Genomic DNA, 22,604 nt, shown 5'->3' with positions numbered 1-22,604 from the left:
AATTTCTATAATCTTTTACCTAATTCGAGTTATTTGCTATTCTAAATTACCTAAATTTCGGCTGCACCCAAAACGGACAGTTCTCACTGCCCTAAAACGGTGGGGAAGGCCTGTAGGGCAATCTTCCTTCCTCCCTGTGGGCCAGGTGCCTTGTGCTGGTCTCCAGGGCCATTTCGGGGGTGACGGATGCCAACAGCAGCCACGGAGCTGCTTATTTCATGGGCGGCTTGTACTGAGGCTTTTCAGCGCCAAAAGAGCGAGGAGGTGCTGAGTGCATTGTGCGTGCCAGTCAAGCCCCGCTGTGGCCTTCAAGACTCTCCCGCACTGCAGGCTCCCTCTGCGACCCAATAATTTAGATGGAGGTGCTGAGACTGTCGCCAGCATCTCGTTCTGACAGGCGGCGATGAAATGGGGTGTTTTGCTTCTACTGAGGAGCTCCAGCAGCCATTTTGCGACTGCCAATTGGACAGGCCCAGACGCTCACCCGCAGCTTCCCCACACAGCGCCGGCCAAGCCTCACAGATCAAGATCCACAGCGTGTTCGACCTTGGGCTACAGTGAAAGCCCTCTGTAGGCTGTTTCCAGGCCCAATCGGCTGGCAAGACCCCCTGAACTGACTTCTTTAGGACAGTCACCCTTGGAACAACCCTACAGGATGTGGGAGTGCCCTAAAATGGCGGCCAGGGCCGACTCTCTGCAGGCTGAGGCCACCCTACCCCCTGAGGGCAAGGAAAGCCTTCCAGATCAACCCAGGTCCTACAAAGTTGGCAGATGGACAATAAGGCAAAATGGAACCTAGCTACCGCACCATACACGGGCCCGAACCTCTTTGCGGGGGCTCTGGACCTGATATTGGTAGAGAACAAGATGAAGAAGAAGGTGCTACCTTCTATGACCAAGAAGCCAGAGTCCCACCCCCATCCCTACTGCAGGCCATCGTTTATGGGCTCAGACCATGATAATCAGGCCAGATACCAGCCCTTCAGATAGGACAAGCAGTTCCAGCAGTCCACGTATCAGGACCGCAGCAGGTATCAGCCACAGTCTAAGCGGCCTTTTTTGGGGGGGGGGTCATCCCTTCCGCAGGGAGAAATGACTGGAACCCGAATCACCCCATAAGCAGCTGCCTCGCTCTGTATGCGGATCAGTGGGACAGGATCACCACAGATGCCTGGGTCAGGGCCACAGTTCGCCATGGCCTGAGACTGGAATTCCTCTCCACTCCTCTGAACCTCTTTCAAACCTTCCCTCCATCCAGGAACCCAGAGCGCCACCACCTGATGGATCTTGCTGTAGACCACCTCCTTGAGATCAGAGCGGTGGAAGAAGTTCCTCCGCGGGAACGCGGACAAGGTCACTATTTGTACCTGTTTGTGGTCCCCAAGAGTTTGCTGGGTTGGAGAGCCATTCTGGACCTTAAACGTCTGAACCAGTACCTGGTCTACAGACGGTTCAAAATGTCATCTCTAAAGACCATTCTCCAGGGCATCTGCTGGGGGGATTTTCTGGCCTCCATGGATCTGACGGAGGCCTACTTACATATTCCGATACTACTGGCACACTGGAAATACCTGCGATTCTCCCACGGAGAATGCCACTTCCAGTACCGAGTGCTCCCGTTCGGCTTGGCTTCGGCCCCCGTACCTTCACGAAGGTCCTGGCAGCATTGGCGGCTCACCTACGCTCGAAACAGGTGAGACTTCAATGCTACCTCAACAACGTGTTGGTTCAGGTAGGTTCCCTCAATCAGGCAACACGCAGTCTCCAAATCACCATCCGCTGTCTCCAGTCCCTGGGGTTCTCTGTAAATTTTCCCAAAAGCCATCTGTCCCCTTCCACTCAAATTCTTCATCTGGAGACAATTATAAATGCAGAGTCAGGAATAGCGCAGCTCTCCCCAGAACGTCTGTCCAGTCTTTGCCAACTAGTAGTCTCGGTCCGCAGAAGGTGGTCCATTTCCATCCTGACCTTGTCTCAGCTACTTGGCAAGATGGTATCCTGCATTATATCCTCCGATGTTACCTTAACAGTTCCTAGGTCCTTGGTTAGGACTTGAGCTGCTGAGCTACCAACCAGTGCCAAAGACTGTGAATCTCACCAAAGAATAACATAATAATAATAATAATAATAATAATAATAATAATAATAATAATCGAAGTAAAGAACAAAAATCTACTGAAGGCCCAACAGACGAAACAAGAATACAGAAAAGATGTGATAAAATCAAGAATGGAGAGTTGGCAGAACAAAGCACTGCATGGCCAATTTCTGGAAAAAATAAAAGATAAAGTGGACAGTGAACAAACTTGGTTATGGTTAACAACAGGTACATTAAAGAAAGAAACAGAGTCACTAATCCTGGCTGCGCAAGAACAAGCTATCCACACAAATGCCATTAAATCCTCTGATGATGCCAAATGCAGACTTTGCGAAGAAGCTGATGAAACTGTTGATCACATACTCAGCTGCTGTAAAAAAATCACGCAGACTGATTATAAATTGCGGCACAATTCAGTAGCACAAATGATCCATTGGAATTTATGCAAAAATTATAATATTAAAACAGCAACAAACTGGTGGGAACATCAGCCTGAAAAAGTCACCGAAAATCAGATGGTCAAGATCTTGTGGGATTTCCGTATACAAACGGACAAAATACTGGCGCATAATACACCAGACATCACACTGGTTGAGAAAAATAAGGTCACAATCATAGACATCGCAATATCAGGTGATAGCAGGGTCGCCGAGAAGGAACATGAAAAAAATCGCAAAATACCAGGACTTAAAAATTGAAATTCAACCACTATGGCACAAACCAGCAGTGGTAATTCACTGGGTGCTATTCCAAAAGCACTGGAATTACATTTGAAACAGTTAAAAATTGACAAAATCACCATCAGTCAAATGCAAAAAGCCGCACTGCTTGGATCTGCATGCATATTACAAAAATACGTTACGACGTCCCAGGTCACTGGGTGGGGCCCAACTACTAACCAATGCCAAATCCGGCGAAACAACTGGCCGCTGTGATACAATTTATTATAATAATAATAATAATAATAATAATAATAATAATAATAATAATAGCAGCAATAAGAGTGGGAGTAAAGAAGATAAGGATAAATAATGAAGCTACAGCTATACTACATGGATAAATACACATAGACAGAGAATTAGGTGTTCAGCAGAATGATAACACAAGGGGAAAAACTGTCCCTGTGTCTACTTCTTTTGGCCTGCAGTGCTCTATATTGCTGTCCCAGGGGAGGAGTTGAAACAGTTTAATGTGCAAGAAGTGAAAGGTCTGTAGATATCTTAGTCCTCTTTCTGGCACGCATAATATGCAGGTCTTCTATGGAAGGCAGCTAGGTTGCAATTATTCTTCCTGCAGTCTTAAACTATCCATTAACTAGACAGTTACAGAAGTACAAATGACAGACTCTGTAAAACTGTATCAACAGTTACTGGGGCAGTCTGAATTTCCATAACATTTTTTTATGCCTTTTTAATGATGGTTTTAATGTTAGGTGTCCATTTCAACTCCCTGGAGATTATAGAACTCAAAAACCTGAAGGACTCTACTGCTGATACTGTGCTTTTAAATATAGTAAAAAGTGGTATAATAAAAGATCTTCTAAAATCCACTCTCATCTCTACAGTTTTAAGCTTGTTCAGCTCCAGATTGTTTCAGCTGTACCACAGGGCCAGTTGTTCAACCTCCTGTCTATACGCAAACTCATAACTATCTCAAATGAGACCAATGATCATTATGTCATCTGCAAACTTCAGAACTTTAACAGAGAGATCTATAGAGACATAGTCATTGATATATATATATAGAGAAGAGCAATGGAAAGAGCACATAGCCCTAAGGGGCACTTTTTCTAATTGCCTTGTGTACTAGCTTCACTTGTTTTCTATCTGTCAGAAAGCTGATAAGCTTACAAGTATGAACAGTGAACTGAATCAGTTTAGAGTGAAGAATTTCTGGAGTAATGGTATTGAATGCTGAGCTGAAATCTACAAAAGGGACCCATGCATAGGTCCCTGGGGATTCAAGATATTGCAAGATGTAGTGCAGTGGCATATTGACAGCATCATCTGCTGACCTATTTAGGCAAACTGCAAAGGGATCTAACAATGGATCTGTGATGACTTTCAGGGGGCCAGCACTAACCTCTCAAAGGACTTCATAACTCCAGGTGTCAGAGTGACCAGCCTGTAGTCATTCAGCTCTCTGATGGAGGATTTCTTATTCTTATTTCTTAGGATGATGGTAGTTGTGATTTGAAGCAAGAAAGGACACACCACATCTCCAGTGATTTATAAAAAATCGGTGTGAAGATGTGAGCCAGTTCTTCAGCACAGGGTTTCAAAAATGAAGAAGTTAATCCAGCTGGGCCTGATGCTGTTCCGATCTTTTGTCTATGAAATAGATAAAATGGCAAAAGCTAACCCTGGTTAGCTATTAAAGGTGTTAACATTTTCAAAGGAAATGGGGCAAGAAAATTAAGTTGGGACTTCATACTGCTAACAGATTACCAGAGTGTCCTGTCAGATCCAGTTTTGGGTATTTGTCTTGAAGCCCTAGGTAATAATTAGATTGTCAAAATAAATTTTAGTGAATTATTTCCATCCATTATGCTTCAGATAACATGTCAATCTAAGCTAATTTTATCTGCAGAGGCCTCTCATGCCAGTGATGTATTGAGAAATGTCCATAGATCATATTCTTAAAGATTTTTAAAGGAAAAGTAATCCCTCCATAACACAATTTAAATATTCTTCTGAGTCTTGAGTTGTGATTGAGTAGATTCAATTTTACTTGGCCACTACTGTTCCACAATAATGATTCCGAAAACTTTCTTGAATGTTGATGAAAAAGAGAGAAAGCTTGACATCATCTCACATTGGTGAGATTTCACACCCAATCCCTGGATAAGGTCTGTCAGTCTTATGTAAATGTGAAACAGCAGGAGGGAGAGAGTAGATTCCTTTGGGATGTCTTGAAGTACTGTGGGGTTGAGCAATTCTTTTTGTAAGTGAAAGCCAGGAGCTGAACTGCTGTTTAAAAGAGAAATATTGGTTGTAAAGGTCAGTGAGTTTTAAGAATCTGAGCTTTAGAATATTGAACAGTTCTCATGTGCTACAGTTCCCACATCAGCAGTTCTACCTTCAGGCAGAACTCTTTTTTTATCACCTATCACCTATCCATCACCTTCCATTGCTCTGTCTTCCTTTTGAGTTCAGGTGTTTAAAAATACTCTGCTCCAGGGGTGGCATACACTTCCCTACAGATTCGGAAATGTGAGCGCACACACATAGCTCTTTTGGTGAAAAAATTGCCTAAATGCGATGCTATAGAGCCGGGTGTGGATGGGTGGGGCCACCTGCAATTTCCGCTACCTATGACACTTCCCTGCAGACCTATCCACCAAATATAATGAAAACAACTCTGTTTACATATTCCACTCTCGCTCTTGGAATGGGACAACTCGCTGCAGGCAATTTACCAGGACCAACTTGCCATGGTCAACTCATGACTGCCAATTCTTCATGGCCAACTCATCACGGCCAACTTGCCATGGGACACCTTGCTACAGAACAATTCAATTTAATTATTTAAAATAATTAAATATTTTAGTTTTTGTCATTCACATTTCATTTTGTCCCTCCTTTGGCATCCTTTCTTTAATGATTCTATTCCACTATTTTCTGATATTAGTGTGTAACTCTTGTCCTGCAGCAAGTTAGCTGTAGCGAGTTGGCCACAGCAAGTTTTCCATGGCAAGTTGCCGCAGGCTCTTCCATCTTTTACACTGGTATTGGCATCAAACGAGGATCAGAAATAAGGATTTTCCATTCCACTGAAAGGAACAATTAATTAAATTGAATAATTTAATTGCTATTCTATTAGTCTGAAAAAATTTGCTAGGGCATGTCGGTGAATTAGTACTTGTAAAAGTAACTTGTGTTATGCAAGCTTAACGATCACCATATTCTAGTGTAGTGGTGATCATTTCAGTGTCCTTTTCACATAAAAAGTTTGCTGGGTCACCATTTAACTGGATATAAACATTTTTAATGCATGTGTATCCCATGGTAACAACTTGGTTTATGGTTACTTTTATATGCTAGTTTCTTGAACGAAAATATGAAATATCAGTTATCTGAATTGCATTTCATTTATTCTTTTTGTGTCATGAAGTCATTTTCGACTTTCAATTAGATTTTCTTCATGATGATCTATCTATAACCTATTCTTTCAAGTCTTCTAATAGGGCACTCATTGCTGCTAGAACTGAAACCACCCACCTTGCTGCTGGTCATCTTCTCTTTCCTTCCATCTTTCCCGGGATCAGAGCCTTTTCCAGATAGCTGGGTCTTTGCATAATGTGTCCAAAATAGGATAATTTGTGTTTAGAGTAAGAATTCCTATGCACAAACTGGACAACAAATTAGATTAAACTGCAAATATAAACCTTTATGACAACAGAACAAATAAATTATGCATGTGTGTATGTGTGTGTACACGTTAAGTAACACTGTTAACAGTTTATTATTTTTAAATTATGTGTGCGGAACTGGCAAATTTTAATGCAGTGGACTTAGAATGTTACATTCTTAAGTCAGTTTAATGGAAGATACAGTAAACAAATTAAAGCGTGCCACAGCTTGGACACAAAGATAAATAGATTCACCTCAGGGCATTGAACTTGTTTTCTTTATTTTAGCTCAAGTTGTCTGGGGAGAGTTTATCCATGTTTGAAGTACATCTAAATAGACTCAAAGGGCATGATGAGTCTTAATTTTGGGAAAAACTACTGTGAGAAAATATGCTTCTTCTTCATGAAAGACAGTGGAACTCAGTGGAATGTTGATGATTAATGCTTTAAAAAAGCATTTTTCTTAGAGTTAGAAAATGTTTCTAGTGTTCACTTAATGTTGACACATTTTTTTAAAAGTAATGAACAATCTTATTATCTTACTTGTATGTCCATGTCTTTTCCATTGTCGCCTTCTGGAATGTTTTTCATGACTTATAGCTCTACTAAGATGTGGTTCTTTTACTGAGATTTGGGATCTTTATCTGTAGTGGAGCCTGTTCAGTATATTAAATGTTATGGAATATTTCTGTAACTGAGATGTTTATTATTTAATGGTTTGAACTTTTTTCATATTTTAAATGTTTTAATGTGCTTTAGATTGCATTTAGTGTATTATTTTTGATTGTATTTTAAGTGCTGTAAGCCAGAGAGCCTCATGCTTGAGATTGGCATCTTCAAGTTGAAGACATACATACATACATATATATATATATATATATATATATATATATATATGTATGTATGTATGTATGTATGTATGTATGTATGTACGTACGTACGTACGTACATACGTACGTACGTACTATTCCTATGTGTCTCCAATTCAAGTACTAAGTAAGAATGGCTGCTTATCGTTTAAGCTTGGATAAATTAAGCCGATGGTGCCATCTGTTGAGGCTGAAGAAATGCTTAATGGCTCTCAGGAGACGATTCTCACCTCTGTGGTTTGGCATGAACCCATGGAGTCATCAGGATTGGGTTTCTTGTAGACTTTGATGCCATTCTGGGCTTGTTCCACAAGCTTAAATATGTATTTTGGTGTGTTCGTTTTCTAGCCGGAGGTCTGGTCAATATACAATGAATCATGATAACTCTAAGAAGCCTTCAGGGAAGCTCCCTTGCGAGCATTCAGGATCTCAAGATTCACTTGACGAATTATCCATGGAGGACTACTGGAAAGAACTTGAAAATATCCATGAAACAAGAAGTGGTAATCATGAAGAACGTGACCCGGTTGTGGTGAAAGAACCTGATGGTAATCACAGTTAAACTCTATGAAATTATTCCATAGATTTTGAAGGTTTGATTTTTCACTGTTTGGTTTCTGCTTCTAGTCTAGGCTTGTATAGTACAGATTTAAGATTGGTGGATATTTCTAAATCTGTCACCCGGTAATGGTTCACTGGTAATAATGTGAAAAACATGGATGTGTTACTATAGATTACTAAGGACTGTAGGGAAAGATACTTCCTTAAATAACATATAATTTATGTTTGGAATTTATGGTGACCACATGTTCAGAGGGATTTAAAGAAGGATTATGAACAGTTATTTATTAATTATGACACTGAAAACCATAACAGATATTACAGTGTGTTTTAATTTTGGGCATTTGGTTGACTACTTCTGGAACCAAGATGTTGTATATCATAAAGCTTTAATTATACTCAATAGGTTGGTTCTATATGTCTCCTACTGATGTTGAAGGGAGTATGAGAGGCTCTGAATTTTGTGATGCTTGCTAGCTATGTAGTCATCTCCAGTCAGAATGTGCACATTCACCATATAAAAAGTAATAGGACTGGAGAAGATAATGGAATAAAATACAAGTCATTTGTGCATATGGGTTACAAGGCCTACATCAAACCAGGTTCATCTTTACTGTTGGCAATTGGCTCCTCATTAACTATTTTATTTTTCTGTCATTGTAGCTTCTCGTGAAATGTGCTTTGGAACCAACCACAACTAATTATTGGGTGTGTGCTCAACATTACCACAATACTGTGATAGCCATTGATGATCAAACATTAATCAGCTTTAAAAATGTTCCTTTAAAAAACCGCCACGCCAAAAATAACAACAGTGTCCTAGAAATTCATGAGTATTTTTTACTATTTTTTTTTTAAACAGTATTATAAAAAGTCTGTATGACTGGTTTCTTCATTTATGAAATTGGAATTAATTGAAACCTAAATTATCTGGAATGTAGTGTAATAAAAGATTTCACCATTCCATTGGCTGGTTCACAGTAATGTATGTAAGATAATTCATGCTGTGATACTGCTGGCTTTGCTTCCAGATAATATGTGCAACATTTATTGCCCTTTGGTTTATAGTTCAGGAGTAAGAAGGAATGTCAGCCATTGTTGATACTGGATAAGGGCCAAACCATAGCTGAAGTAGCAGAAAGTTGTTGTTCCAATTTTATATAGAATGATTGTCTTGTAAAGCTAGAACCTGCAATACAACATCCACTTGTCATGCTTGAGGAATTTTGCTTTTAGAAATGATCTAGTTTATTTTTCAACTTTTTCTAGTATCTTAAAATTCTTACTTTTAGATAACACCATTTAAAACTTAATAGTGTCACATACTTATATGTTAAATGTACAAGATTCAGTGTTGATTTAGTGCTAGAAAAAAGAAAGGAAACAATGATATATAATTATATGCCAGGTAATACATTTAGCAGTGTGATTTCAGTGCTGATCATATAACTCTTCTTAGAAGTGTGTCAGTCAATCATGTATTTTATTATTAGGAATATTTAATTCTTAGGGTTTTTCACATTGCCAAAAGATATAAAAATTGTAACCTTGCAATAAAATATTGTAGAAATACTAAATTTTTAAATTTAGAAAGACGGGGATTGCTAAAAGAGCAATAGTAGCAAAATATTTTATGGCAAACTAACAACATAAAAGCACAAACTGCATTACAAATACTTAGTATTTATTACTCTGTTGAAGAATTACATCTAAATAAAATTAATATTTTATTGGAAATTTTTTCCAATAAAATATTAATTGTGTTATTTCTGATATGGAGGTCTATCCAAACATGATTTAAAAATAACAGAGAAAACTTTTATTGAATTATATCTAACAAACTTTAACACTGTTTATCAAAACTAAGTTCTGTTTTAGATTTGGAGTTGGAGAATAATTTAAACTTGAGTTAAAATATTTTTTTTTTAAAAATGAACCATTTTTTTTCATTTTATCTAAAGGAAAGCTGATATGAATAAATTTGCGAAGATAGCAGAAACACTATTGAGTAATCCTACAGTAGTTGTCTGGCAGACTAATGATTTATAGTTTTTCTCTGCAGGACTCCTGCATTCAGGAAAGTATTAAAATGTTGCCAGCTAGAAACAATAAGGAAATTATCCCCTTACTTAGAAATCACTAAGGAGCAAGGAGAGCATCAGCAAAGACAATTGAATGTTGCAGTGCAATAGCCCGTTTGCAGTAACAGCACTCATTAGCTTGATAACCTCTGATTAAATTGAGTTAACAAAGAGTTCCCAAAGAAAAACAAGTTGCTTGGAAAGGATAAAAATTACAGATGATGTATTCTGATGCAACACATACATATTTTTTGAAGGAAATCCATGCAACAAAACCCACAAATTTACAAGGAATCAGCAGTAAAGAGAAGTGATGGTTTCAATACAGATATTATAATAGTTTCACTATGTACATCTACCTTGTACTTTCTCGTGGAATTCAATGGCCATATTCATATGTAATAGCAAATCATGTCTTGCTACATTTACTGTCTCAGGTTTGCAAGCATTTATTTCCTCTCAAACTTTTTAATGGTTTGGGAGAAAACCAGTTTTCTCTATCTAGATGTAATAACAAATATAAGACTGTGCAAAGCAGTAACATCTAATCCCGTGATGGCGAACCTATGGCACGGATGACAGAGGTGGCATTCAGAGCCCTCTCTGATGGCACATGAGCCGTTGTCCCAGTTCAGTTTCGCTGCACATGTGTGCATGTCTCCTGCTGGACAGTTGGTCTTTGGGTCTACTGTAAATGGATGGTGTGGGGGAGTGTGCGTGCGTGGGGGGTCATACATGCATGTGTGGAGGGTCACACATGCATGTGTGGTGGCAGGGCACATGGGGGGTTATGTGCACATGCATGGGGGTGGGACGCATACACGGGCGTGTGTGTGTGTGCACGCATTGTATTTTGGGGGTTCGGTACGGGCTTTGGGCACTCGGACTGGAAAAGGTTAGCCATCACTGATCTAATCTGACCCCACAGTTATGGAATAACCAGGGAAAAACAAAGCAGGCAAATACCCTTGAGATTCAGGACTTCTCAGTCATGTAACTTCCATCTATGCTTGCCATGATTATTGTGGGAAAGAGAAAACATTTGTGAGATAGCAATGAAGAATAACACAAAGCAGAAAGCAAATATCTTGATATTTGAATGTTCCTTTCTACAGCTTCATTGCAATCCCTAGTAATACTTAAAAAACACCTTTTCTATATAAGTCAGTTGGTTTCATCTAATTTTTGTGCAGAAGTAATGAAACATGGTTCAGCTTAAATCAAGTCTTTTAGCCTCAACAAGGTAGGTTAGAAATTTTTTAACCATGTTTGAGTTGAATCACTAGTTGTGGTCTCTTTTTCTTTTTTAATACATGAAAAAGTTTCTACTATACCTTAGAGAGTATTTTCATTTTTCTGTTAAAAATATGGGGTTAAATGTAATACAAAGTTCATCCTTACATGTATGTCCTTCTTCCTTTCATTTGAGTAGAGGGTGAATTGGAAGAAGAGTGGTTAAAAGAAGCAGGTCTGTCCACCCTCTTTGGTGAAGCTGCTGGAGATTCCTATGAAAGCATGGTGGTTTTGGCTACCTTGACGAGAACTCAGGCTATAGCAGTGCAGAAGCGAGTTGATACCGTCACCCAGACAATGAGGAAGAAAAACAAACAGTACCATGTTCCTGATGTGAGAGAGATCTTCAAGCAACAAAATGAATCAATGGAAAAAGTAAGTTCCTGTTTTGGGGCTTTGGTTTGACGTTTCTGAAAAAGTTTTTTTTTTAAACAACGGGATAAATGGGAAGTGAAATGCACTTTTTCCATTTTAGCAAAACCCACAGTAGAGAACATTTCAGAAGAACTGAAGATAAAGATAAAGTCTGAATTTGCCAAGATTTTTTTTAAAGGGTAGATTGCCTATGTAAAGGATCACACATGCTTTCTTTGCCTTCCCCCCACCCCTTTGTGAGGATTCTATACTTTGAAGTGAAATTAAGCAATTTTTCAAGGGAGCATATTTTAATGTAAGTTAGAGGACATGAGTTTTGTTTTGATCTTTGTGTCTTTCATTTAAACATAAATGAGAACGATGCAACTTTTGTTTATGAGTAGGCATTGAAATAAATTTGCACGACTAATACAAATCAATTTTTCTGAATTGAGAATTCCCCAGCAGTTATAAAATTGAGAAATGTGAATTAATTGCTCATATCACTATTCTACAAAGAGAGAAAAAATATTTTCTATATAGAATATTTAGAATGAAAGAAAGTACACATTGTAAAGGAATACTTCCCTGCTAGGTAATGTCATTCAATTAATTCAAATTTAGGAGAGACCCAATACAGTGTTCAATATTTTATTGAATTGTATACAGCTATGATATTTTGTTAATTATTGAGGGCATTTTGATGTAATGATTGCATTGTTGGGCTATGACCAAGAAGACCTAGTGTGCATTCAAATCTACCCTTAGCCTTATATCTAGAGGAAAGGTAACATATAAATTTAATATTTAAATAACAAATATTGAAGAACGGCTGATAAAATATAAGGTTACAGAGGCATATCTATAAAAGCATTAGAAGTCTACTTCAGTGCAAAGGAGGCACTATTTTTCTAATGTCCCACGAAACTTGATGCACCTGTATCTCTGTTACATATGAATATATATTGTATACAATATATATTGTAGACGCTTGAGATTTCAGTGTTTTAGAATAAAAATATGAAAAAAGTATATTTTTTTTATTAGGAACAAAAATAGGAAGTGGTAGATAATCTTAAAATGTAATTCCTAACACTTGCAGACTGTTATGTAGCACATTCTCTATTTGTTTTAAGACATATAATTGAGATCATACACAGTAATGCAGCAAGTATTGGGCATTTACATGGCCATTCTCCTTTTGTGGCATTCCTATACTTCCTTCCAGTCAGAGTTTATGTTTGGTTCATGATACTGATTCAGCCCATTTCGCTACTGTCTATTCCATCAATTTATATGTATACTGTATACTGATTTAATGAAACAGTGGAGTCTCTTTTTAGAGTAATAAATTGCATTTTCATTCTTTGATACCATCAACAATGCTACTTTTTAATATGAAATATAACTCTATGCTTATGTTATATTTGTAAATAGGAAAACAGTTTTGGTGGGTTTTTTTCTTTTTAAAGCAATAAGAAACAAGACATCAGATGTATTATTATGAAAATATTGCACCTAGTTAAGAGATGGATTTTTATCTGGAACAACAAGATCTTTTATATAAGACAAGATTAGTAATGATAAGCTGTGAAGGAATTTTGATAACCTATTGGAAATCCAATATAGATAAGATCTGGATAAAAATATGTGCCACCATTACTAAGCAGTCTTAACTCACATGGATTCTTTCTTTTAACAAATAAGGCAATATTTTATTAACTCTCTCTCTCCCATTTAAAATCTTTCAACAGGGAAGAATTGAAAATATGTTGAAAATAAAAGTAATTTCACTGTTCCACTCTTAACATTAATATATAGGGCACATTTGCTATTATATGGTTTAGTGTGTGGAAATACAATGTAAAATAAAGTCTAAAGAAAAAGCTAAGCTCTCTCCACATTTTCCACTTCAAAATGGGTATTCTGTAATGTGAATCATAATATCAGGGGAAAAAACAGTCTAGAAAATCAGTGGATAGGCAGGGCAGGCAAAAATAACACTTTATCTCTAAGCCACCCAGAGTTGACACTTTGATGGCAAATAAATAAATCTCTTCCACTGTTGTGTATTGAAGAAAGTCCTCGCTGTTACGAATGATAGCTCGGAAGCAGCCAGGCGCGTCTTAGCCAATCAGACGCGCCTGTCAGTTGCCGAGCTGTCATCCGTGCGAGCTGTAACACGAGCCAGCTGCCTGCAGTATAAAAGGCAAGCCGTTTTAACAGTTAACTGTCTTGTTAGAGCAACCACCTTGCTGATTGCTACATTGTTTCAGCTGTTCCTGCTGCCGCCGGCTTTCAATTATTACATTGTTGCGAGTTTTGTTACACTCCTTCAGCTACTGAATAAATGGTTACAGTGTTTTAAAGAACCTGCCTGGTTTTTTCAGTTATAATACTGGCGACGAAGACGGGGGACCTGTAACCTGAAGAAAATCAACTGCAATTTTCTTCTCTCAGTTGTTTAGAGTTCTCCTCACCGTCATGGCTGGTATGCCTACTTTTGCACCTTTTGGAGTCGGAGGTGAGACTTGGGAAGCATTCCTGGAAAGGTTTGAGTGCTTTCTGATCGCAAATAACCGCCAGGGTTATTCTCAAGCGCGAAAGTGCGGATTTTTCCTTACAGCTTGCGGTCCGGAAATGTTTGCCACCGCAAGGTCTTTTGCCGCCCCAAGAGCGGTTTATGACCTCTCCTGGCAAGAGCTCACAGATGGGCTTCAGGCTTACTATGCCCCTACCCCCTCCCAAATAGCAAGACGTTTTGCTTACCGCAGGCGCGTCCAAAAGCCTGCAGAGAATGTCAACCAGTTTTTGCAAGCTTTAAGAGTTGCTGCAGCACAGTGCGATTTTCCTGACTTAGAGGCTAACCTTGCAGAACAATTTGTCTGTGGATTAAAAGACATTTTCCTCAGACGCCGGCTTTTGGGCAAGCCTAAAGTCACGTTAGTTTATGCCATAGATGAGGCTCGCGCTGCGGAGTTGGCAGATTCGTCATCCAGCAAGATAGAACATTACCTCGCGCAGATGACAGTTGCTGGCAGTTTACCAACGGGTCAAGCCTCAACTGCCTTGGTCCCTCCTCCACTACAACAGCCAACGTACATCACCAATTTAATTGATGAGCTTGCCCCTCTTCCAGACTATTTACTTAATTTACAGGTGGACAGGATTGGGGCACAGCCCCGCAGACAGCAACCGCGTCAGCAGCAGTCTATCAGCCGTCCACTTTCTAATTCAAATGCCTGTTTTAGCTGCGGTGGTCCGCATGCCAGGGCTTCCTGCCCCTTTAAGGCTGCAGAGTGCCGCCGTTGCGGAAAAAAAGGACATTTGGCCAAAGTTTGTAGAGCTGCTCAGCCTGCTACAGCTGCATCGTCTGCTCCTCCACCTCCTTATGGGACAGCTGCTTCAAACAGGAGTCCTCAGCCCCGCGCGTCTGCTCAGCGACAGGGTGATTGCTTCAACGTCAAGCAAGCTGGCCTGCCGTTTCCTGATGTCTCCATCAATTCTTCCTCAGAGGGTACGAACAAGATAATTGTCACTCCATTGATCGAAGGTCAACCTTGCAACATGGAAGTAGACTCTGGAGCTTCCAAATCCTTGTTATCTTGGGACAAATTTTCTCTTTTGTGCCCCCATGTTAAACGCTGTCACCTTTCTCCTCCTGACTCTATCCTAAAGGACTATCAGGGGTCTAGCATTTCTATTGTTGGTTCCTATAATGTCAGAGTTTCTTATGGGCAGCATTGTACAACTTTGCCTGTTTTAATTGTGCTTAAGCCCTTGCCATCCATTCTAGGTTTGGATTGGTTCAGCCCACTGGGTCTCTCAATACATGGAATTCATTCCATGACAGACACTTCTGCTGATGTGGCATTAGTTTTGTCAGATTACGCTGACATTTTTGATGGCCAGCTGGGCCGGTACAAGGGTAACCCTATCTCTCTCAACTTGGATCCCCAGGTTGCTCCCATCAGACTGAAGGCCCGCAGGGTGCCTTTTGCTTTAAGGCCCAAGGTTGAAGCCGAGCTCGACAAGCTCGTGGCACAGGGTATACTGGAGCCAGTCGACCATTCACCGTGGGAGACCCCAATTGTCATTCCGGTGAAGCCCGACGGCTCCATTAGGGTCTGTGCCGACTACAAATCCACCATCAACCTCGCCTTGCAAGCAAACCCATATCCAGTCCCTGTTGTACAACATCTGCTCCATTCCCTGGGGCAGGGTTGTATTTTTGCCAAACTGGATATGGCGCAAGCCTACCAGCATCTTCCTGTGGATGACGATGCGGCGGCTGCCCAAACCATCGTCACCCACCGGGGGGCTTTCCGTTGTCGCCGCCTACAATTCGGCGTATCCGTTGCCCCGGGGATTTTCCAGAGTCTCATGGAGCGGTTGCTCCATGGGCTTCCAGGAGTGGTACCATATTTTGATGACGTCCTGATCGCTGCAAACAGCCGATCAGACCTCATCAAAGTTCTAAGGAAAGTCCTCGACCGTTACAGGGGCGCGGGACTTAAATTGAAACGCAGCAAGTGTTTCTTTGCTGTTCCCCAAGTGGAATTTCTGGGCTTCACAATTGACGCCCAGGGAATTCACCCTACCCCTTCAAAATTGGCAGCTATCAGGGATGCACCTGCTCCAACTTCCAAGGCACAGCTACAATCGTTCCTGGGGCTTTTAAATTTTTATGCACCTTTCATTCCACACAAGGCATCACTGGCCGAGCCCCTGCATCGGTTGCTTGACCGATCAGCACCTTGGCAATGGGGCAGCCGCGAAGCACAAGCGTTCACAGCTGTCAAATCCCTGCTGACGTCAGATGCAGTCTTAGTCCAATACAGTGACAAGATGCCTCTGACTCTAGCGTGTGATGCCTCGCCCGTGGGTTTGGGAGCCGTTCTGAGCCATGTCCTGCCCAATGGTTCAGAAGCTCCCATAGCTTTTTACTCCCGGACACTGTCTTCAGCAGAGAGGAATTACAGCCAAATTGACAAGGAGGCTCTAGCTGCAGTGTCAGGAATTAAAAAATTCCACGATTACTTATACGGGCGGCATTTCACCTTGTTTACAGACCATAAGCCACTCCTTGGGCTTTTGGCAGGTGATAAGCTGACCCCTCCTATTCTATCCCCAAGAATGACACGATGGACAGAATTCTTAGCGGCGTACTCCTACGCCTTACGATACCGTCCGGGCAAGCAGATAGGGCATGCAGATGCCCTGAGTCGCTGCCCACTTCCATTGAAGGAAGTTAAACCAGTTCCTTGCCTTTCAGTTTTGGCAATTGCAGAGCTAGAATTGCCTTTGTCTGCTACAGACATAGCAGCCCACTCTCGGTCTGACCCTACTTTGGCAAAACTTCTTAATTGGGTCCTGAGAGGTTGGCCTTCTGGTACTTTACCACCTCAATTCAAACATTTTAAAAACAGACAAGCAGAGCTTTCAATTCATTCCGGCTGCCTGTTGTGGGGCGACCGTGTGGTCATCCCAACGGTCCTGCAACAACAGATTTTGCAACGCCTTCATGAAAGTCATCCTGGGGTCAGTAGAATGAAAGCTCTTGCTCGCAGTTTTGTTTGGTGGCCAGGGTTAGATGCCGACATTGAAGCCTGGGTTGCCAAATGTGAGACATGCCAACAGTCCCGGCCTTCTCCTCCTTCCTCTCCCTCCCGGGAATGGGAAATGCCTCGAGGGCCTTGGTCTAGGTTACATATTGATTTCGCTGGTCCATTCCATGGGCAGGTTTTCCTTATAGTTGTGGATGCGTACTCTCGATGGGTGGAAGTATTGCTAATGCACTCCACCACATCTGACAGCACTGTGCGAGCTTTGCGACGGTTGTTCGCAACCCATGGGTTGCCAGACACAGTGGTGTCTGACAACGGCCCGCAATTTACAGCCACAACTTTTCAAACTTTCCTGGCTGAACTAGGGGTACGACATGCGCTGGTTGCCCCTTACCACCCGGCAAGCAATGGCCGAGCGGAAAGGGCGGTTAGATCGGCCAAGGAGGCTTTGGGCCGGCTAAACCGTGGTGACTGGCAGGCTAGGGTGGATGCTTACTTATTGGCACAGCATTCCACACCTTGCCCACTGACACAGAAGAGCCCCGCGGAGATGTTGATGGGCAGGCGCCTGCGGACCACCCTGGATAGATTGCATCCCGTCTATTCAGGAATTCAGTCTGGCAACCTGGGGCCTCCAACCCCATCCCGTTCTTTCCAACTGGGGGATCTAGTTTGGGCTAGAAATTATGGAGGGGACTTGAGATGGGTTCCAGCAGTTATATCGCAAATAACAGGACCCGTTTCCTATAGGGTTAACTTATCCGATGGATCCTCATGGCGAAGACACCTGGATCAATTGAGGAAACGGAAGACAGCAGCCGTAGCTTCTCAAGCGGATGTTCCAGGGTTTCAACCGCAAGTTCAACAAAATCTAGCCTGTGTAAATGCTCCTCCCATTCCAAGGGTTCCAGATCCTTATATACATAGCCCAAACCCCTCAGAGGCAGACTACCAGCCTCATGCCCATCCAGCATCATCTGCCACCATGTCTCATCCACACAGTTCACCTCTTAGTTGTGCAATTCCTCCACAATTACCACAAGGACATCGTTGCCAGGATCCGCCTGCAATAGAATTAAGGCGGTCTGAGCGAATCCGTCGTTCCCCTGCTTATTTAAAAGACTACGCGTGCTTGCGCACAGCTGGGGGGGAAGAAGTGTTGTGTATTGAAGAAAGTCCTCGCTGTTACGAATGACAGCTCGGAAGCAGCCAGGCGCGTCTTAGCCAATCAGACGCACCTGTCAGTTGCCGAGTTGTCATCCGTGCGAGCTGTAACACGAGCCAGCTGCCTGCAGTATAAAAGGCAAGCCGTTTTAACAGTTAACTGTCTTGTTAGAGCAACCACCTTGCTGATTGCTACATTGTTTCAGCTGTTCCTGCTGCCGCCGGCTTTCAATTATTACATTGTTGCGAGTTTTGTTACACTCCTTCAGCTACTGAATAAATGGTTACAGTGTTTTAAAGAACCTGCCTGGTTTTTTCAGTTATAATATCCACCATTTGCTATTAAAAGGAGGCTTTCAAGAAACAACTCACCTAAATTGGCCAACTACAGGCACTCTTTGAATTAAAAGAATTGCAAAGTGACATTTCTATATTTTGAGTCACTTGTTTTCATTTTTGCAAGTTAAAAGAGTAATCCATTATATCTTTATGGAAATTATATTAAGAGTTTCTGTACATTCTAAAATTCCAAGTATTCAGGTATTAACTGTATTCCTTTTCTATGAACTTTCATAAAATCAAATTAATTTGAATCAAAATGATTCAATGTATTCAACTACAATACATTTGAATTGGTTTAATATGCTTCAGAAGGCTGGTTTGGACCATAGATCTGAGAGATTGTAGAATTAATTTTTAATTCTACTGTTGGTAAAATATAGAGAGCACTATACATTGGTATAAAGAGCTTATTGTTTTATAGATTGTTTTAACATTCATTTTCTACTATGTTTTTAATTTATGTGAAATATTAATATACACCCTATATCCATATGCTAAATAAATAAATATAGTAGAACCTCTGGTCAAGACCATAATTTGTTCTATAACTTGGTTGCAAACTGATTTGATCGTGACCTGAACCTAATTTTGGAAATTTGGTGTTTACAAAAAAAATGGCGTGGAAGGCAAAATTGGCCGCGGGGGAAAAAATTGCAAATTTTTTGGTTGCAACCCGATTTGGTCATGGTCAGAAGTGTTCATGACCAGAGGTTCTACTGTATATCTTATTTAGTTTGTCTTAGAAATTGTTTTTTATTCCTCTGAAATAGCAAGTAATTAATACTAATTAATGCTATTTAATAAAACAGATAGCATATCATTGATATTTAGTTTTCAGTCCTGTGTATCTAATTATTTGTGTACTTATTTCATATATTGTAGGAATCCAGCATTGATCACCAGCCTATAAGAGCAGAAGGGAAAAAGGAAAGTTCACAAAAAGATGCCAAAGAAGGTAAATTTTTGTGTAAAATAAAAACTAGGCTATTCTACTAACAGCTGGTGAGCATCATGACTAGTTCTCTTAAGAAATTATGTTTATTATATAGCATAATAAGGCAAAGATATTGTTAGTAAAATAACAGGCCATGGTTTTTAGAAATCTGGTTTACCTGATCATATTAGGTCAAAAACAAATATTGCTATATGACTTAGTTAGGTTTGTGGGCACAGTAATAGATTGAATATTTTACAGATACACTATATTGTCAAAAGTATTCACTCACCCATCCACATAATCGGACTCAGTTGTGAGCAAATACTTTTGGCAATATAATGTATGTTAAAAATTCACAATCATATGGCCAGGGTCAGAGATTACGAAATTCTGGATTCAAATATATGAAGGGCCAGATCATCTCCCTTTGTTCTACTCAGAGTTGTAGTGCTTTCAAGATATGTATGATTTGGCAACCTTATTGTATGTGTTTTTTGAAGCAGAGAGTAAGCCACATATGCTTCATATGTTCAGTGCAACTCAGAATTAGGATATTAAAATAGATGAAGGAACCATAAGCAGAAGTACAATTAAGACAGAGATGGGTATACCATAATCCATAATTGCCAACCAATACTTGAGGGAAGAAAAGTAACAAAAGAAAATAGTAATGTGTCTGAACTAATTCTAAGAAATTGTATTAATTTGTGAACAGGCATAGTGACAACAGCCATGGAGTCTTGCATGTAGAAAATCAATCAATGTAGTACCATTAACAGTCATACTGCAAAATTCCAAGTTCAAGTACTAAACAGCGTGTACTCCTAAGAACATTAGTAAAATCTTTCTCCTCTCATTTAAGCCATCAGGCAGCCATTTGCTGGTAAGAACTGTTTTTAGGATGGGAAGTTTGCCAAACTGCTGGGTCAGCATAAGGCTGAGAGGGGAAGATTGAAAAACTTGGATCTTCTGCCAATTAACCAGACTCTGGAATCTTAGCTTGGAAAATGACCAAGCATTTATTTTAGAATTTTGTAACACTTGGTTCTTTTTTCCCCAATGCCTCTTCATGACTGCTTTAGAAATGGGAAGTTGTAAGAAACTATTTTCATGTGCTCCATGCTCTGCAGCCCTGCATGCAAATGGCCATTTAATATGGCATTTGGCAACTTTACTGCCTAATGGAGCACTGCTTCCAAGTTGGGACAGGATGAAAATCTGTTCCATCTGCTGATTTATCCAGGCTTATCTTGGAACAAACTCTGGTCTACATTAGGTATTCTTCAAATAATTATCAGTTCTACTTTTACAAAGCATTATATGGGCATGGTGTTCAATGGGATTGGAATTGGCGTTGCCTCATATATGAAGTTATATTAATTTTAATTTTACCCTACCACATCAAAGGTATTGTATATCATCTATCAAAATCTAATATAAATTGTTCCAGTACAATACACATATGGACAAATTTTGAAATATATAGTAATATAATAAAATAGTAATAATAATAAAACCACAAATCCCATCTGTGAATACCATTCCAATGAGACATGTGACCCTAATGAATGTAAATTAGATTTAGCGCTAAATGTTTATGGGGATACCTACCCATAGACTAGGCCTCCTCCGAGTTCCATCTGCCGGTCAATGTCGACTGCCAACTCAATGAAGCGGTGGACGTGATGAACCAGGGCCTTGAAGCTGTTAGGGACTGGATGAGGGCTAACAAACTCGTGCTCAACCCAGATAAGACCGAGTGGCTGTTGTGTTTCCCTCCCACTAATTCGGCAAGTATTCCATCTCTCAGGCTGGGGGGTCAAACACTACGCCCCTCAAATAGGGTCCGCAACTTGGGAGTCCTCCTGGACCCACAGCTGACTTTTGAACACCATTTGTCAGCTGTGACCAGGGGGGCATTTGCCCAGGTTCGCCTGGTGCACCAGTTGCGCCCCTACCTGAACCGGGAGGCTCTCACAACAGTCACTCGTGCCCTTGTGACCTCTAGGCTGGAGTACTGCAATGTGCTCTACATGGGGCTGCCCTTGAAGAGTATTCGGCGACTTCAGCGAGTCCAGAATGCGGCCGTGCGAGCGATTGTGGGGGCACCTCGCTTCACCCACATAACACCTATCCTCCGCGAGCTGCACTGGCTATCTGTCGATCTCCGGATACGCTTCAAGGTGCTACTTGTCACCCATAAAGCCCTTCATGGTAGTGGATCTGGGTACTTGAGAGACCGCCTACTGCCAATCACCTCCACTCGACCTATTAGATCCCATAGACTAGGCCTCCTCCGAGTTCCATCTGCCGGTCAATGTCGACTGGCAACCACGCGGAGGAGAGCCTTCTCGGTGGCAGTTCCGACCCTATGGAATGATCTCCCCGTGGAGATTCGTACCCTCACCACCCTCCAGACCTTCCGCACAGCCCTCAAAATCTGGCTATCCCGTCAGGCCTGGGGCTAAAGACTGTAACCCACCCGAATGGTACGAATGTTGTGTTTTTTAATGACGTATTGTCCTATGTGTTAAATGTTTGTTTTCCCCCCCCTTTTCGAGTTGTAAGCCGCCCTGAGTCCCCCCAGGGAAAAGGGCAGCATATAAATAAACTTCTCAATCTCAACTTGTCAAGGTTATAATATTTGACATCAAACCATACAGCCCGCACTATTTCCCCCAGTAGTTTGCAAATTCACTTTATATGATCTTATGGGGGAATGTAACGGTAGCATAAGGGGAGCTTGTATGTGCTTTGGATGTAGATAGGTAAGAGAAAAGAGAAATTATTTTTCCCCTTTCATCTGTAACCCCCTGCATTAGATCCACTGCTGCTTTTCTTCTGAAGTTTGCAAGTTTCTTAGAAAGTCACCTTCAGCTGTGTACTATTTTCAGAACAATTGCCCACAGAAAACAGAGAGATTTTTTAAAAAAAGAAATCCTCAATATATAAATGTAGCTCTTCGTATATCTTCCACTTCTTAACAC

General features: G+C 40.8%; 1 protein-coding gene across 1 annotated transcript in view; it reads left to right on the top strand.

Annotated features, from left to right (window-relative positions):
• ARHGAP18 (Rho GTPase activating protein 18) overlaps window positions 1-22,604 on the top strand; it is a 77,736-nt gene that overhangs the window by 20,701 nt on the left and 34,431 nt on the right. The window contains exons 2-4 of the mRNA XM_032216279.1: window positions 7,667-7,866; window positions 11,393-11,628; window positions 19,563-19,635. Of these exons, the coding sequence (XP_032072170.1) occupies window positions 7,667-7,866; window positions 11,393-11,628; window positions 19,563-19,635 (509 nt within the window). The remainder of the gene's footprint in view (window positions 1-7,666; window positions 7,867-11,392; window positions 11,629-19,562; window positions 19,636-22,604) is intronic.

The sequence above is a fragment of the Thamnophis elegans genome, chromosome 4 (genome assembly GCF_009769535.1).
Source record: "Thamnophis elegans isolate rThaEle1 chromosome 4, rThaEle1.pri, whole genome shotgun sequence".
In the NCBI taxonomy this organism is placed as follows: domain Eukaryota; kingdom Metazoa; phylum Chordata; class Lepidosauria; order Squamata; family Colubridae; genus Thamnophis; species Thamnophis elegans.
This window is presented reverse-complemented; position numbering and strand designations above follow the sequence as displayed.